Raw genomic sequence first — 18318 nt, 5'->3', positions numbered from 1 at the left:
AGTGCTGGGATTACAGGCATGAGCCACTGTGCCCGGCCTCAGAACCCATGGTTTTAACCACAACACTATGCAGTGACTTTCTCAGCAGTGATTTTCTCATCACTAGAGCGGATCACTCACTTGATGAGTGGCTCCTCAAGTTTAGTAACACGCAAGGTTCAGCACAGAAGGGAATTTAGAAGTTAGTTTGTCCACATATGGGGAACTGAGGCTTGACCTTGAAAGTGATTTGTGCGGAATTGTACCAGGAAGCAGGTGTTCCCAGCTGAGTGCCCTCTGCTCTGCCATGGGCCACCCACAGCCAGCCATGCCTGCACATTCACAGCCTCCCCTGTCAGTTTCATCAGGCCGCCACAGCGTGTGTTTGCATCTCTGGATCTCAGCCACTAGTTGTGTCTGATATCCGGCAGGTTTGGGGCCACCCAGCAGGAGCCTGCTTGTGGCAGAAGGCCCAGGCATCTGTCTCAGCCCTGCCCATCCTTCCTGTTTATAGACATAATCTCAGTCTATTTCCAAATCATATAGTTGTGGAAACTGGGGCTCAGATGGGTTAAACAGCTTACCATCTGAGGTCAGCCTGCAGAGTTAGTGCTTCCCAAGGGGAATGAATGTGCACTCACTGACTCACTCACTCTTTCAGCCAACAAAGAGAACTACCATACGCTAAGCACTGGTCATGCAGAGGTGGAAGTTCCTGGTCCCTGCCCTCCTGGAGAGATGTGATTGTTTCACAGTAATGATAAGTGTCATGAGAGGGAGATGCTCAGAAAGGATACCTAGCCCAGGCCGTTGAGTGGGGAGGATCAGGAGAGGCTTCTTGGATGAGGTGCTGCCGTGGCTAAGTTTTACAGGATGCCTAGGAGTTAGCCAGGTAGAGGAGGGGGAAAGGACGCTGAGGGAACAGCATGTACAAAAGCAAGAGAAAAGACAGAATTCCTCAGTACGGGGAACCACAGGTTGCTCAGGATTGGTGGGGTCATGAAGTGGGATATAAAGGTCATGCCATCATCATGGCCATTGAGCATTTACTAAATGGCAGGTGCCATGCTGGGCATTAGCTCAACAACCTTCAGAGTTAGGTTCTGTTAAAATCTGCATTTATAGCTGGGCTCAGTGGCTCACGCCTATAATCTCAGCACTTTGGGAGGCCAAGGTGGGCAGATTGCTTGAGCCCAGGAGTTCAAGACCAGCCTTGAACTGGTCAATGTAGTGAGACCCTGTCTCTACAAAAAATTTTAAAAATTAGCCAGGTGTGGTGGTGCATACCTATAGTCCCACCTACTCAGGAGACTGAGGCAGGAGGATCACTTGAGCCTGAGAGTTCGAGTCTACAGGGAACTGAGATCATGCCACTGCACTCCAGCCTGGGTGATAGAGCAAGACCTTGTCTCAAATAAAATAAATACATTTTTAAAATAAAATAAAATCCACATTTACAGATGAGGAAACTGAGGTGCAGAGAGGTTAAATAAGTTGTTGAAGAACATACAGGTAATGCGTACCAGGAAATGGTCTGAGAAATGCTTGGAACTTGCCTCCAGCAGCATGGTGGCCTCCTAGAAACCACTGATGCCTGTCCCACCTGATTGCTCTCTTTCCTCCCACAGGTGGAAGGACAGTCCAGAGCCCTTGTCATCGCACAGGAACTGCTATCTTCAGAGAAAGCGTGAGTCCCCAAGGAGCTGCCTGTGGCCTTGAGCTTGTAAACAAAACGTCACCCTCCTGGGCTTACACAGGATGGGGATTAATGCAGCCTCAACCCTCTTTCCCTCTGCAGATACGTGGAGATGCTCCAGCACTTACATCTGGTGAGTTAATCATTTTAATTGTCCAAAACTAATTGCCCTTTTAGAAGTCTGTGATATAAGAGGCAGGAAAGCAATGTGGAGACAGAGGTGATTTCCATTAACAGAGGCCTGGCAGCAGGCAGCCACTCACCAAGGCTTTTCAGGGAAGTCCGTCTCCTGATTAATGTGCTTCTGGGGGCAGACAGCGGATGTGTCTCCTTGCTCAGGGATGGGGTGCGTGGGGGCATGGGCTGAGGTTTTGGGCAGGATGTTTGAGGTTTCCTTAGCCCTCTTGCTGAGAAAGGCAGGAAGAGGATAGTGAGGTGTTTCTGGGCATTGCTCTGTGTGAGTTTGTGTATGTGAGTTTGTGTACCTGTATGCGTGCGATGTTTAGGTTCGTATGGAAAAGGTGTCTGCCTGGTGACAGAGCAGCTGAAGGTGTCAAGAGTCTTCCTCAGTCTCCTTAGCATCGGGGTGGTAGTGCCTAAGCTGGTGGGGAGGGTACTCCTTTGGGCTTTCAGAGGAAAGGAGGCCAGACTTGGGGACAGCCTGAACATCAGGCAATGCTCCCCTTCATAACTCACAGGACAGCTCACAGAGTATCCCTTTGCAGTCACCTCAATTCAGTTCAGCAGACATTGTTTTGAACTCTCGCTGCATGACAAGAACTGGAGAATGGGAAGACAGATCAGACAGGGCCCTTCCCCAGGAGCTTTCTGGCCAGCAAAGGGGATGGATGAGGGGGGTGACTGACAGCCTTGGGCAGGCTTCCCTGAGGAGGTGATGTTTGGGGCTAGGCCATAGGAAAGGGTGAGAAGAGGGCACAGCAAAGACTTGGGAAGTGGGGGACCATGGCAGACTCAGGCTCCCCGCTCCTTTGAGCTCTCTGGGCCATTTGCACTCTTGCCATGGTTGAGCATTGGGTTCTGTGGTGCTTTGAATCATTCACCATCTCCAAGAATGTCAGAGCTGGGGATGTGCACCTGGACATTTTGTAGGTGGTGATGTGGAAGCCCAGAGGAGGTGACATGGCCCGCGTCACACAGTGGTGGAGCCAGGACAAGTGCTGGGGCTCCTGGCTCCCAGGTCACTGCCCTCGCATTCACTGGGTGTTCCTGGCTGCCTTGGGAGCTCCATGGGGCAGGGACCATCTCTGGGTGTACCAGAGCACTCAACACCAAGCCAGGCCTCTTGAACCCAACTGAGGTCCCTATCAACAGTGTCACCCTGGCATCACATCCCCACGTGAGCTGATAGCAGCCGGGAACCCAGGAGGGCAGATAGAGCATTACTCTGGGCTGGTGCTCTTGGCTCCTCATTTTTGTCCCCTCAGGATGAAAGCCTTGTGTGCACTCTTGAACCCCAAAGCCCTCAGGTGTGAAATGTACCAGCCCCCATTCAGCTTTTACACCTAAAAGATCTATTTGGTGAAGGCCGGAAGGATCAGTTTCCCATTTTTTTTTTCTTCTTTCTCCCTTGTTTCTGGGCTGGCAGCATGACAGGGGCTGGGCATTTTTGTTTTATGACTTTTTAAGAGGGTTTTAATTAGGAAACTTGCATCTGTGTTTGCTCTGCTTCCTGCCAGTTGGAAAGACATTGAAGCCCCTGGTGATCCATAATAATATCCTAAGGATGGGGTGAAGGGAGAGCCCATAAATTCATCACTCAGGGCCAGGCACGGTAGCTCATGCCTGTAATCGCAGCACTTTGGGAGGCCAAGATGGGCAGATCACCTGAGATCAGGAGTTCCAGACCAGCCTGGCCAACATGGTGAAACCCCATCTCTACTAAAAATACAAAAATTAGCCGGGCATGGTGGTGGGCACTTGTAATCCCAGCTACTTGGGAGGCTGAGACAGGAGAATCACTTGAAGCCAGGAGGCGGAGGTTGCAGTGAGCCGAGATCGTGTCACTGCACTCCAGCTTGGGTGACAGAGCGAGACTCTGTCTCAAAAAAAAATAAAATAAAATAACAGTCACCACTCAGAAGCTGGTTGCAGGAAGTTGTGGTCTGGAGCTGTATCTTATATCAGTGCTTACGAGGATAAAGGGGGCAGGCATCTCCCAGTGTGACTCCAGGTCCTAACTAGGGACATGAGTCTTGAAGGAGACCCATAGACTTTCGGGCACTCTCCACCACTCCTCAGCTTTGAATCTATCCCTGGTTGTTAAGCTTGGCAAGTTCTTCAGAATTTTGTCTTAGAGATTGATGCTGTTGAGATACCCAAGCTGTCCCCAGTGATAAGGAGGAGCTGACGGTGCCTCCCAAATCTCCCCAGCAGGAAAGGTCCTGGCTACATTGTGCTATTGTTGTTGGGGGTGGGGGTGGCCTTCTGTGTTTGGGGTGCAGCTCTGTTGCTTGTTACATGGTAGCTATAGCTAACTCAGTGGCTGCCATGAATTCCAGTCATCCTGATGGCCACGGTCCTGGGTTTATGTAGCCTATGGGCTCCATAGGAATGGAGTTTACATTTTAAAACATTTGTGAAAAAAGACAAAGGAGGATATGCGACTGAAACCATATGTGGGTCACAAAACTTAAAATATTTATCATCTGGCCCCTTACAGAAAAAGCTTACTGACTTCTGGTTTAACGGCTGCCTTCCATCCTTCCAGGAACCCAGTCATAAGAACATTCCTTACTTGCCCATCTGTCAATCTCTACCCATCCACCTAGCCAGCCAGCCTTTCACCCACTCATCTGTCCTTTCATCTATTCATGCATCAAGTGACACAACCATACACTCATTCACTCCCAATTAATCTATTACTCAAATGTCTACCCACCCATCCAACCATCCATCCATTCCTTATCTGCCCATCCAACCAGCAATCCATCCATTCATCTATCCATCTGAATTGCCCATTCATTCTGGAAACGTCACAGGATGTTTACTGTAGGCACTGAAATAGGCCTTGGAGTCCCAAAGCTGAATAAGGCTCAGAACTAGCGCTTGAGTAGTTTTCGTTTTGCAGGGAGAGAGGGTGGAGGTGGGGAGGAGAAATCAATATGTGAACAGACAATTTACATTACTCTGTGTAAGTATAATTTGCAGAACTGTAGTTTTGTGCAGAATCTGCAGGGGCATGAGGGAGGGAAAGACATATTCACTTTGAGATATGCAGGAAGGTTTGCAGAAGAGGTGCCATTGAGATGGACTCTGAGGGGGCTCACCAGGCCAGGGTAGTGGTGGAAGAGGGCACGTAAAGCAAGGGAGTCAGCATGAGCAACTGCTCACAGGCTCATGGTATGTTTGGAGAATAGCACATCATCGCACATGGTTAGAACATAGAAAATGTTGGAAAGGCAGGTAGGAGGCAGAATCAGGGATCAAGTAATGGGTCCCCAAATAAGGCTAGGACCAGATTGAGAAGTACCAAAAATGCTGGGCCAAGGAGCTTGTGCCTTTCCTTGTATATGGTGAACAGCTAGAGATTTTGAACAAGTGTGGCCCCTGGATACCTTCTGTCCTCTGTTTTTTCATCTAAAGCAAGTCTCTCCTAGAAGAAACCAAAAGTTCTTACCAAGGGTCGCTCCTTTGGACTAAGGCATTGAAGGCCTGTTCAGAAGCCAGTCTGCTGATTGGGAGAGAACTCTGGAAGTTGTCACCATCCTGCCCCAGGAGAAGTTTCCTCACACAGGAGGCCCACATGACCCGGCCCCTCTCCACCTCTCTGGCAGTACCTCTTTTAACCGTTTTCTTCATCACTGCCTTCAGCCACACTGGCCTTGTTACAGTTCTTCAAATAACACAAATGCGTTCACATCTTACAGTTTTGCTCTTTCCTCTACTGGAGTGGCCTACCCCGATCTTCCCATCGAGGTCTCAGCTCAAGTGTTACCACTTCAAACTAGTGGTGCCCCAGAACTTAGTGGCATAAGACAACTATGTTGTTATGCTCACAGATTCTCTGGACTAGATATTTGGACAGGGCATGGTGGTGGGAGTTGGTGTCTGTTCCATGATGTCTGGGGCCTCAACTGGAAGATTCAAAGACTGGGGGTGACCTGATGGCTAGGAGCTGGGATCACCTGGAGGTGTCTTCATGTAGGAAGCCAAAGGCCTGTGGGACGTGACCAACTCAGCATTCCACTGGAGGCTATATGATCAAACAGCAAACTGTTTATCATGAATGCAGAATGTGGGCAAACTCAGGACTGCGCCTGCCGACAGAAGGTTTGCTGGAGGCATTCACTCCCTGGCGCTGAGGTTTTCCACTGCGACATCTAGAGAAAGCAGTCTTGCAGGCTTACTCTGGACCGAGCAGCTGACCCCTTCTTCCACCCCACTTCTCACGATCTCTTTTGCCTAGTAAATACAGAGTGCTGTGTAAAGCTCAGGGCTCTTGTCCACTAGAGGCAAGGTGACCCCTTCTTCCAAATACACTCTTTTGTCTCTTGTCTTTCATTCCCGCATTCACCCCCTTTATTCAGTCTCCCTAGGTCCGTGCAGGTTACACAGTAGACAAAAGAGTATATTTGTCTACTTATACTTGCAGAGTAGGCTTGCAAGACTGCTTTCTCTAGATGTCGCAGTGTCACCCTCTCCGTGTCCACACCCTTGCCACAGCCTTATTGGAGGGGAGAGCACATTCCTGCCCATTATGCCTTTGGGCCTGGCCATGACACCTGCTGCTGTCAATGGGGTGTGTGTGGAAAGGATGATGTGCCAGTTGTGAACTTGATTCTAAGATGCCCTCTGCTGTTTCTCCTGCCATCACCATGGGAAGAGCTTCCCGGGGCACATGCTGCCCCTTCAGCCTAGGCCCCAGGATGAACACACAAGAAGCAGAGCCACCAAGATGAATCCAGTTTTCACTCAGCTTCCTCTGCAACTAGGACTACCCAAGGATATGAAAGGAGAAGCGCCAGGGAGTGAATGCCTCCAGCAAACCTTCTTTCGGCAGGCGCAGTTGTGAGTTTGCCCACATCCTGTATTCATGATAAACAGTTTGCTGTTTGATCATATAGCCTCCAGTGGAATGCTGAGTTGGTCACGTCCCACGGGCCTTCAGTTCCCTACATCTTCACTCACACATCAGGTGGTTGAGGCTGGCTATTGTCCGAGACTTAAGCTGGGAGGTTGGCCAGAACACTTGTCTGTGGCCACTCCATGTGGTCTCTGCCTACATGAGTTTGGGCTTCTGCACAGCATGGTGGCTGGGTCCTAAGAGTAAGTGTCCTGAGAGAGCAAGTAGAAGTTCATGGCATTTTTATGATCTGGCCTTGGACGTCCTGTAGCACCACTTCCACCATACCCTATGAGTTAAGACAGTCACAAAGGTCTACCCAGGTTCAACGGGAGGGGACATAGTCTCTCCTCTTCAATGGGAGGAATATCGAGCTCATATTGTATAAAGACCATTGAGATAGGAGATATTGTTGTGGGTGTTGTTGGAAGAGACAGTCTACTACAGAAGTTTTTCCTAAACGTTCTGTGTTGGTTAGGAACTGTGTTTGACTGCTAGTAACAAAAACCCAATTACGATGGCTTAAGTAATTTAGGGATTCTTCTTTCATGTGAAATAAATCCAGAAGCAGGAGATCCAGGTCAAATTGGGCAACTCCACACAGTCTCAGGACTAAAGTTCCATCTGCAGCATCCATTTCTAAGGTTCCTCATGAACACAGAATGGCTGCTGCAGTTCTAACCATTACATCTATATCCCAGTCAGGAAGAAGGAGAAAGGTAGAAAAGCAACAGGTCATGCCTCCCAGCTGGGTTAGTCCCCTTGAAAACTTCACTTGTCAAGCTTCTCCTTTCATATCCTTGGGTAGTCCTAGTTGCAGAGGAAGCTGAGTGAAAGCTAGATTCATCTTGGTGGCTCTGCTTCTTGTGTGTTCATCCTGGGGCCTAGGCTGAAGGGGCAGCATGTGCCCTGGGAAGCTCTTCCCATGGCGATGGCGGGAGAAACAGCAGAGGGCATCTTAGAATCAAGTTCACAACTGGCACATCATCCTTTCCACACACACCCCATTGACAGCAGCAGGTGTCATGGCCAGGCCCAAAGGCATAAGGGGCAGGGATGTGCTCTCCCCTCCAATGAGGCTGTGGCAAGGGTGTGGACATGGGGAGGGTGACGTGCTGTGGGTGTACTTCTCTCCTCTGCACTCCATCTCACACCTCATTTTCTTCACACCACCTTTCACTGTTTGAAAGTACCTAATTTATGTATTTGTTACTGGTTATGTTGTGTTTTCATTTTCATGCAGCTCATAATACTTTCTATTAATAATCCCCTTGGTGATTTCTTCTTTGACCCATGGATTGTTTAAAACTGTGTCATGTAACTTCCAAGTATTTGTGTGTTTCCCACATCTGCTGCTGATTTCTAATTTATCCTTCTGCTAATCCCGTTGTGGTTGGAAAACATATTTTGTATGGTTTCAGTCCTTTTAAATTTACTTAAATGTATTTTATGGCCCAGCATACGCCCTAGCATACCTGGAGAGTGTTCCATGTGTATTTGAGAAGGATGGGCCCTCTGCTCGTGTTGGGTGGGGTGTTCTGTGAATGCTGCGTAGGGCGAGCTGATGGATCCTTTTGAGTCTTCTGCATCCTCACTTTCTGTCTATTGTTGAGAGAGGCTTATTGACCTCTCAGCTATGGTTATTGGGTTGTGTGTCTCTCCGTCAGTTGTCAGGTTTTGCTGATTGTGTTTTGGGGCTAATTTTAGGTGCTTGTTTGCTCTCTGCCTTCATCACTAAACTCTGAGCTCCTTAAGGGCAAAGAGCTGAACCGTGTACCCTTGTTCCCAGTGGCTTGTGAAGCCTGGTACACAACTGATGCTCAGTATGTAGCCAATGAATGAGTGATGGTGGAGCAAGTTCTCCTCCCAGCAGTCCTATCCTTTCTTCAGTCCAAAAAAACTTCCTGCCATACATGGGGGTGGATGCCTGTAGTCTTAGCTACTTGGGAGGCTGAGGCAGGAGAATCGCTTGAGCCCAGGATGCGGTGGACCCTGATCGTACCTGTGAATAGCCACTGCACTCCAGCCTGAACAACATAGCAAGACCCTGTCCCTAAAAAACAAACAAACAAACAAACAAACAAACAAAAATTAAAATAAGAAAATTAACTTTATGAGCACCTGGTCTGGGTGACGTATCAGGGAGTGAGTGACGGCAGGGAAAGTCTCTGCCCTCAAGGCAGTGATGGTCTAGAGAGAGAGACTGGCATGAAAAAGAACAATAGTAACACCGTGGTGGGTGGTATACCGAGGTTATGGGGGCTCGGAGGAGGCATCCAGCCCAGTCTTCTTGGAGTTGGAGAGGGATGCCCAGAGGAAAATGTGTTGAAAAGCCAGGCGGGGGTGCAGTGAAGAAGGCTGTGCCTGGCAATGGGATCAACGTTTGTAAAGGCCCAGAGGCCTGTTAAGAATGGCACATTTGGGCCCGGTATGGGGGCTCACACCTGAAGTCCAAATACTTTGGGAGACCAAGTTGGGAAGATTGTTTAAGGCCAGGAGTTTGAGACCAGCCTGGAAAACATAGTGAGACCCCATCACTACAAAAAAAAAAAAAAAATTTAGCCAGACATAGTGGCGCATGCCTGTAATCCCTGCTGCTTGGGAGGCTGAGGTGGGAGGATCACTTGAGCTTAGGAGTTTGAGGCTTCAGTGAGCTATGAGCGTACCACTACGCTCCAGCCTGGGTAGCAGAGTGAGATCCTTTCACAAACAAACAAACAAACAAACAAACAAGCAAACACAGATGCTCAGGTTCCGCCCTCAGAGATTTTTACTTAATTGATCTGTAACAGCCTAATCATTGACGTGTCAGACATTAAGCACAGTTGTGAACAAAGCCGAGCAAATCTGAAGGTGAAAACAAGTGAGTGAGGCACACTGCTCTCTCTTTGTTAGAGGGGAGTAATGGAAACATGTAGGATACGTGAATAGTCTGCCAATGCACTATTTTGTAAAAGCTGTTGCTTTTTCAGACTGGCATATGTGTAACCCAGCCCCAGCTGTGCAGTAGGTGCCCACGAGGGCTAAAGGCCTCTGGCTAAACATGGTGTATTTTCTAAGAACCTCCATTTTGCTCCAGATACGTAATTTTAAACAAATTAGATACGGATATATTTCAGAGACTAATGTAAAATATGTATTTTTTAAGTTAAAATAATAGACTTCAAAGACATTTCTGAGATTAGAGTAGCTCCCTTCAGGCTCTGACCCCAAATTTCTGGAGTGGGACACTCGAGAGGCCCTTAGACTGACTGCTGAAGTAACCCAAGAGGGCCTCGTGAAGGAGGTGGTCTTTAAAGTACCTTTGAAAGATCAGCAAGATGTATATTGGATGATGGAAGCACGGAACAAAGACAGAGGCTGGAGAAGAGGATTCATAGAAAGCAGTAGTTCTCAAAGCATAGTCTTCAGACCAGCAGTGTCAGCATCACCTGGGAAATTGGGAGAAATGAAAATGATCCAGCCCCAGCCCAGACCTGCTGAATGGAAACTCAGGCGGAGTGGAGGGTGGGCAGCAATCTGTGTTTTCCTAAGCCTGGCAGGTAATTTGGATGCACACTCAAATTGGAGAACGACTGTTACACAGAAGTGAACCGTAAGCTGCAGAGGTGGCTACACCAGCTCCTGCAGGAACATGGTCTCCAGGCCAAGGAGTTTAACTTGGTGCTGAGGGCAGGAGGCGCCATGAAGAGTTTGGAGGAGAGGTGAAAAAAATGGGGAGCCCTTGCTTGTCTTCCCTCCCCTAGGGGCGTGTGTTTGTACACTTGTAACTGCCACCTGGATAGAACATTTCCATCATCCCAGAAGATTCCTGTAATACCCTCCCAAAGGTTACCCCTGTTTTGCTGTCACATGAGATTGGTTTAGCTTGTTCTTGAATGGAATGGAATCATAAATTATGTACTGTTACGTGTCTGGCTGCTTCAGCCCACAGTCTGGGAGACGGAGCCAGCTGTTGACGGGTGTCGGTGTTCTTGGGTAGGGACAGCCCACAGTTGGGTTGTTTGTGCTCCTGTGCATGAACACGTGGTGGCTTCAGTCTGGGCTGTTAGAAAGCTGCTGTGAACGTCACCATAAACACCTGATGTCATTTCTCCTTGGTATTTACCTAGGAGAGGAATTGCGGGGTCACAGGGTAAGCATCGACATAGCTGTACTAGAAACTGCCAGATAGGTTAACAAAGAGGTTAAAACAATGTATATTCCCCCCCAGTGTATGAGAGCAGTGTTTATTCCATGCTCTTGCCAACATGTTGGTATCGTTGGCCACAAGTAACATTGGTACTTGTGGCCATTCTGGCGATTGTGTAGTGGTGTCTCCCTGTGGCTTAATTTGCATTTCCCTGTTGATTAATGAAATTGAATCCTTCATTCTGTTTATTAGCCATTTGGGAAGGCTTTTGAATGTTTCTTTTGCTTTTTTAAAAAAATGGAGATATCTTTTTTGTATTGCTTTTAGGAGCTCTATAAGTATTCTGGACACAAGTCTACCTTCAGATCTGGGGATTGTGCATATTCTCTCAATCTGTGACTTTCTTACCCAGTTTTTTTAAACAGCTTTATTGAGATACAAGTCTCATACTGTGCATTTCAGCTCTCTGAAGTGTAAAATGTCATGGTTTTCAGTATATTCTCAGCATTACGCGATCATTGCACACACGGCTACACACTCTGCCCAAACCATGCTCCACCCCTCAGCTCCTCATCCGCCTCAGGGCCTTTGCACCTGCCATCCCTTCTGCCTGGGATGCTCGCCTCTTGTCTCAGCATAGTCACTGCCTCCTTGGAAGGCTTTCCCATGGCCAAGCCAGGTCTCCCTTCTCTGGTTTGCTGGATCCTTTGCTTTTCCCCATCACAACACTTAGACCCCTGTATTGAAATAGTCTTTTTACTCATGGCTTTGGAACAATTACCCAGGTTGCAAACTCTCTGAGAGCAGAAGTGCATCTCTCCATGCTCCCACTGTCTCCTCAGGGCTTGCAAAGCCCTGTACAGTTGGCAAAGCAGGTACTCCAAATACTTGCTGAATGAATAAAGGAATGAGGACTGGGTGACTCCTCCACCCTTCCTCCCACTCAGATGGCTGCCAGGACCCCCAGGTGTGATTATGGGCCCGAGTTGATGAGTTGATGAGACAGCAGAACCCTTTCAGGGAGTGATGGATGGTGAGGCTGGCACTTAGCACTTCCAGCCGGTGCATGAGTTTTAAGAACGGATGTTTGTGGCAATTCTGATTATGCTCTAGTTTTTGAAATAAGTCATGTTGGTGATGGTCATCCTGCCCATTGGGACTGAGTCGATTCAGTGAGAATTAATTACAGATGAGAAACCAGCTTGGAGAGCAATTAATATTTAAGCTCCCTGGAGAGTGAGGCAAATACAGCTGGTCTTGTCTTTGCCTATTCTTCCTTTTCTTTCTCCGCACTGTACAACTGACAAAGCAGTTGTAGTCATCAGGAAGAGCCTCTCTGCAGCCTCCTGCTATACTTTGTGGTACTGTTATCCCCATTTTACAGGTGAGGAAACCGAGGCTCAGACAGGTGACAGCTTGCCTAGTCATCCAATACCTTGTGGAGTATCTGGGCTTGAACCCAGCCCATAACAAATAAGAGTGGGTTGAAGGCCCTGTCAGACAATGCCCACAAAAGAGGGGTCATTGCCCTCATCAGGATACAGGGCTGTTTTTCTTTCTTTTCCTGGGATGCCAGGGCTGAGAAGAGCCTGCAGGGCTGGAGGTTGGGTCCTAAATATGAAGACTCACAGGGAAAGAGTTGGGAGTCCTCCTGCCCCAGGTCAGCAGGGAAACCTCCACCCCAGGCTCAGAATGACCCCAGTACCCCAGAGCCAGCTGTGGCAGAAGTCAGAATTACCCACCACCTCCATTCAGCCGCCCTCTGCACCTGCTGCCCTACTCACAACCCTCACCTCCTGTGCCCTCTAAAACATGCTTTCAGGAAAGGCTCTGATAGCTCCTATATGAGGACATTCAGTTTCTCTTTACAGGTTAGCCATGTGGCCTCCTCATAGGAACACACATACCTTCATCACAGAGAGTCCATTTGTTAGTTCAAGACTCAGCCCCTTGAGGGTTTCTGACCTTCATGCTGGGGCTAGAGGTTTCCCAAGACCTTGAATTGTGCTGGACTGGGGCAGGAACCAGCTCATCCTCCCTCCTTGGGACTGCGAGCCAGGGAGGGCCGCCCTCCATGTGCCCTCCCCGTAGTTCTGGGCAGAGCAGGCCGTCAGCAGGAGGTCAGCACAGGACAGGATGAGGTGTTCAGGAAGCACAGACCTTTTTAAACCCCACATCTGCTCTCCTTGTCTGATGGCGCAGGCACACGCCTCTGGGCAGATGTTGGAGGCACAGTGCGAGGGGATCTCTCAGTCTCTACATCTCACCATGGAGCCCTCCTTCCTTCTCCCTTCCTTCCCCCTCCCTCCTTCCTTCCTTCTCTTCCTCCCATTCTCCCCTTCTCTCTCTCTCTCTCTCTCTCTCTCTCTCTCTCTCTCTCTCTCTCTCCCTCCCTCTCTGTCATGCCTGTTCACTGGCTCTGCTTCCTTGTTTTTCTTTCTCTCTCTTTCTCCCTGTTTCCCTCTCTGTCCTATGCCACTTCCCTGTCCTTTTTTCTACTCCTCACTGTTCCCCTGCAGGGAGGGGTAGAAAAGCCTCTGGTCTTCACTTGGGGAGAGAAGGCCAGAAAGGCTTCCTGGAAGAAGGGCTGTCCATCCTCTCTCTCAGGTACTTCCCACTTTTAGATCCTTATATCCAAAAGACCTTTATTTTATTTTTTTGAGACAGGGTCTAGCTCCGTCACCCAGGCTGGAGTGCAGTGGCACCATCACAACTCACTGCATTCTCAACCTCCCAGATTCAAGTGACGCTCCCACCTCAGCATCCCAGGTAGCTGGAACCATAGGCGTGCACCATCGTGCCTGGAGAAGTTTTAAATTTTTTGCAGAGTCTTGTCATGTTGCCCAGGCTAGTCTCCATCCAACTCTTAGGCTCAAGCGATCCTCCTCGGCCTTTGAAGGTGCTGGGATTACAGATGTGAACCACTGCATCTGGCCTAAAGAAGACCTTTCCAGCAGTAGAAACTGTCCAGCAGGCCGGGTGCGGTGGCTCATGCCTGTAATCCCAACACTTTGGGAGGCCAAGGCGGGCAGATCACCTGAGGTCAGGAGTTTGAGACCAGCCTGGCCAACATGGTGAATCCCTGTCTCTACTAAAAATATAAAAATTTAGTGAGGCGTGACAGCAGGCGCCTGTCATCTCAGGTATTCAGGAGGCTGAGGCAGGAGAATCACTTGGACCCAGGAGGTGCAGGTTGCAGTGAGCCGAGATCGTGCCACTGCACTCCAGACTGGGCAACAAGAGTGAAACTCCATTAAAAAAAAAAAAAAGAAAAAACGAAAGAAAATAAAAGGAAAAGAAAAGAAAGGAGAAAAGAAAAGAAATGAAACTGTCTAGCAGTGGAGTGAGATGTCCTGCCCCATAGTGAGCTCCCATCCAGGAGACAATCCAACAAAGCAGAGGAATCATCTTTCCTGAGTGTGGAAGGTGATTTGAACTTCTCCATTTGGGCAAGAGTGCATGATCTCTGACCCTGGGATTTTCCCAATGTGCATTGCTCCACAGCTCAAGGTGGTTTCAGGATTCCCCACCCGCACCCCAGCCATGTATTTAAAACTAGAGCTAGGCCTCATGCAAGAGCAAATGTATTTGAAGATAAGATATTTTTCTTATGAGAAAGAAACCTTATATTCTTTATAAATTTTTATTTAATTTATTTAAAAATGCATAATAGATGTATGTAGTTTCAGGGTATGTGATCATTTAATATGTTTATATAATTTGTAAAGAGCAAATCAGTGTACTCAGAATATGTATCACCTTAAATATTTGTCTTTATGCTGGAAGCAATCAGATTATTCTCTTCTAGTTATTTTATTTATTTATTTGTATATTTTTTAGAGGCAGAATCTCACTCTGTCACCCAGGTTAGAGTGTAGTGACACAACCATAGCTCACTGCAGCCTGGAACTCCTGGGCTCAAGCCATCTTCCTGCTTCAGCAAATACCTGGAACTACAGTGATGCGCCAACAAGCCCAGCTAACCTTTTAAATTTTTGGTAAAGATGGAGTCTCACTATATTGCCCAGGCTAGTCTTGAACTCCTGACTTCAAGTAGTCCTCCCACCTTGGCTTCCCAAAGTGCTGGGATCATAGGTGTGAGCCACTATGCCTGGCCTCTTCTAGCTATTTCAAAATGTACAATCCGTTATTGTAACTATAGTCACCATACTGATTTATCTAATACTGGGTCTTATTTCTTTTTCTTTCTTTCTTTCTTTTTTTTTTTTTTTTTTTTTTTGAGACAGAGTCTTGCTCTTTCGCCCAGGCTAGAGTGCAGTGGTGGTGCAATCTCAGCTCACTGCAACCTCCGCCTCCCAGGTTCAAGCGATTCTCCTGCCTCAGCCTCTTGAGTAGCTGGGATTACAGGCACCGGCCATCACGCCTGGCTAATTTTGTATTTTTAGTAGAGACAGGGTTTCACCATGTTGGCCTGGTTGGTCTCGAACTCCTGACCTCAGGTGATCTACCTGCCTCTGCCTCCCAAAGTGCTGGGGTTACAGGTGTGAACCACCGTGCCCGGCCTTATTTCTTTTATCAGAATGTGTATCTTTACCCATTAATCATCCTGTCTTCATTGCCACCCTCTTCCCACCTTAGTAACCACCAGCCTACTTTCTATCTTCATGAGATCCACTTTTTTAGCTACCACATATGAGTGATAACATGCGACATCTGTCTTTCTTTGCTTGGTTTATTTCACTTACATAATGACCTCCAGTTCCATTCATGTTGCTGCAAATGACAGGATTTCATCCTTTTTCATGGCTGAATTCTATTCCATTGTGTATATATGCCACATTTTCTTTATCCATTCATCTGTTGAGGTGTACTGAGGTTGAATCCATACTTCAGTTATTGTGAATAGTGCTGCGAAAAACAAGTGAGTGCAGCTATCTTTTTGATATATTTGGTTTTCTTTCTTTTAAATATCTACTCAGTAGTGGAATTGCTGGAACATTGGTAGTTCTTTTTTTTTTTAATCTTTTTTTGAGACAGGATCTCACTCTGTCACCCAGGCTGGAGTACAGTGACATAATCTTGGCTCACTGCAGGGTTGACCTCCTGGGCTCAAGCGATCCTCCTGCCTCAGCTTCCCAAGTAGCTGAGACCCCAGACACAGGTTCAGCTGATTTTTTTTTTTTTTTTTTAAGAGATGTGACCTTGCTATGTTGCCCAGGCTGGTCTTGAACTTCTGGCCTCAAGTGATCCTTCTAGTACTATTTTTAGTGTTTTAGGGACCTTCCTACAGTTCTCCATAGCGGCTGTACTATTTCACATTCTCGCTAACAAGGGTTCCCCTTTCTCTGCATCCTTGCCAACATCTGTTATTGCCTGTCTTTTTGACAAAAGCCATTTTAACAGGGGTGAGATGATTCCTTGTTGTAGTTTTAGTTTGCATTTCTCTGATGATTGTGATGTTGAGGCTTTTTTCATCTACCTATTGACCATTTGTATGTCTTTTTTAGAGACATATCTGTTTAGATCTTTTGCTCATTTTTAAATCGGATTTTTTGGGCTTTTTTGCTATTTGAATTGTGTGAGCGCCTTCTGTGTTTTGGTTGTTAATCCTTTGTCAGATGAATACGTATTTTCTCTCATTCTGTGGGTTGTCCCTTTGCTTTGTTGATTGTTTCCTTTGCTGTGCAGAAACTTTTTAGAGTGATGTAATCCCATTTGTCTGTTTTTGCTTTGGTTGCCTGTGCTTTTGAGGTCTTGTGCAGAAAATCTTCACCTAGTCCAATGTTCTAGGGTATTTCCCCAATGTTTTCTTCTAGTTGCTTCATAGTTGGAGGTCTTAGATTGAAGTCTTGAATCCATTTTGATTTGGCTTTTGTGTATAGTGATAGATAGAGGTCTAGTTTCATTCTTCTGCATATAGTTAGTCAGTTTTCCCAGCACCATTTATGGAAGAGACTGTCCTTTGCCCAGCGTATGTTCTTGGTACCCTTGTCAAAGATGAGTTGACTGTGATTGTGTGGATTTGTATCTGGGTTCACAGACAACAAGATCTGGTTTTGGGGTTTTTGTTTTGTTTTGTTTTTTGAGACAGGGTGTTGCTCTGTCACCCAGGCTGGAGTGCAGTGGTCCAATCAGAGTTTACTGTAGGCTTGACCTCCTGAGCTCAGGTGATCCTCCCAGCCTTCCAAGAAGCTGGGACCACAGGCACCTGCCACCCCATCCAGAAAATTTTTGTATTTTTTGTAAAGATGGGGTTTTGCCATGCTGCCCAGGCTGATCTCAAACTCCTAGGTGCAAGTGATCCCCCAGCCTTGGCCCTAAGTGCTGATATTAAAGTGCTGATATGAAAGCTGACAAGATCTTATACTCAGAAAAAAGTAAAGACTCCACCAAGAAACTAATAGAACTGATAAATAAATTCAGCAAAGTTGCAGAATACAAAGTCAGCATACAAAAAATCAGTAACATTTCCATATACCCAAAGTGAACGATCTGAAAAAGAAATCAAGAAAGCAATCCCATTTATCGTAGCTACAAAGGATATAAAATACCTATGAATCAATTTAACCAAAGAAATGAAAGATCTATACAAGGAAAACCACAAAACACTGATGAAAGAAATTGAAGAGGACACAGACAAAAATGAGAAGATGGTCCATGCTCATGGATTAGAAGAACTAATATTGCTAAAATGACAATACTACCCAAGGCAATTTATAGATCCAATACAATCCCTATCAAAATACCAATGACATTCTTCACAAAAGTAGAAAAAGTCCTAAGATTTATATGGAACCACAAAAGACCCCCAACAGCCAAAGCAATCCCAAACAAAAAGAACAAAGCTGGAAGCATCACACTACCTGACTTCAAAATTTACTACGAAGTTTTAGTCACCAAATCAGGATAGTACTTGCATTAAAAACAGGATACATGGAACAGACTAGAGAACCCAGATACAACTTTTTTGTTTGTTTGTTTGTTTGTTGTTTGTTTGTTTGTTTGAGACGGAGTTTTGCTCTCGTTGCCCAGGCTGGAGTACAATGGCGCAATCTCGGCTCACCGCACCCTCCGCCTCCTGGGTTCAAGCGATTCTCGTGCCTCAGCCTCCCGAGTAGCTGGGATTACAGGCATGCACCACCAGATGGCCCAGCTAATTTTTGTATTTTTAGTAGAGACAGGGTTTCTCCATGTTGGTCAGGCTGGTCTCGAACTCCTGACCTCAGGTGATCTGCCCGCCTCAGCCTCCCAAAGTACTGGGATTATAGGCGTGAGCCACCGCGCCCAGCTCCCAGATATACTTTTTATATTTATTAAATTGAGTTTAGTTTTAGAATTACATTAATCCTGACAGATTTTAGAAAATAGAGACAAGAAGATAAACAGTCATTCCTAATTCTGTACTCCTGACAGCCACTGTTTGCATGTCATCCTGTTTTCTTTTAGTTTTCTCCTCTACTCACTTTT

At 46.9% G+C, this 18318-nt stretch overlaps 1 protein-coding gene across 1 annotated transcript in view; it reads left to right on the top strand.

Annotated features, from left to right (window-relative positions):
* FGD5 (FYVE, RhoGEF and PH domain containing 5) overlaps positions 1-18318 on the top strand; it is a 122372-nt gene that overhangs the window by 67087 nt on the left and 36967 nt on the right. The window contains exons 4-5 of the mRNA XM_007985334.3: positions 1608-1666; positions 1778-1808. Coding sequence (XP_007983525.3) covers positions 1608-1666; positions 1778-1808 — 90 coding nt within the window. The remainder of the gene's footprint in view (positions 1-1607; positions 1667-1777; positions 1809-18318) is intronic.

The sequence above is a fragment of the Chlorocebus sabaeus genome, chromosome 22 (assembly GCF_047675955.1).
Source record: "Chlorocebus sabaeus isolate Y175 chromosome 22, mChlSab1.0.hap1, whole genome shotgun sequence".
NCBI classification, from domain to species: domain Eukaryota; kingdom Metazoa; phylum Chordata; class Mammalia; order Primates; family Cercopithecidae; genus Chlorocebus; species Chlorocebus sabaeus.
This window is presented reverse-complemented; position numbering and strand designations above follow the sequence as displayed.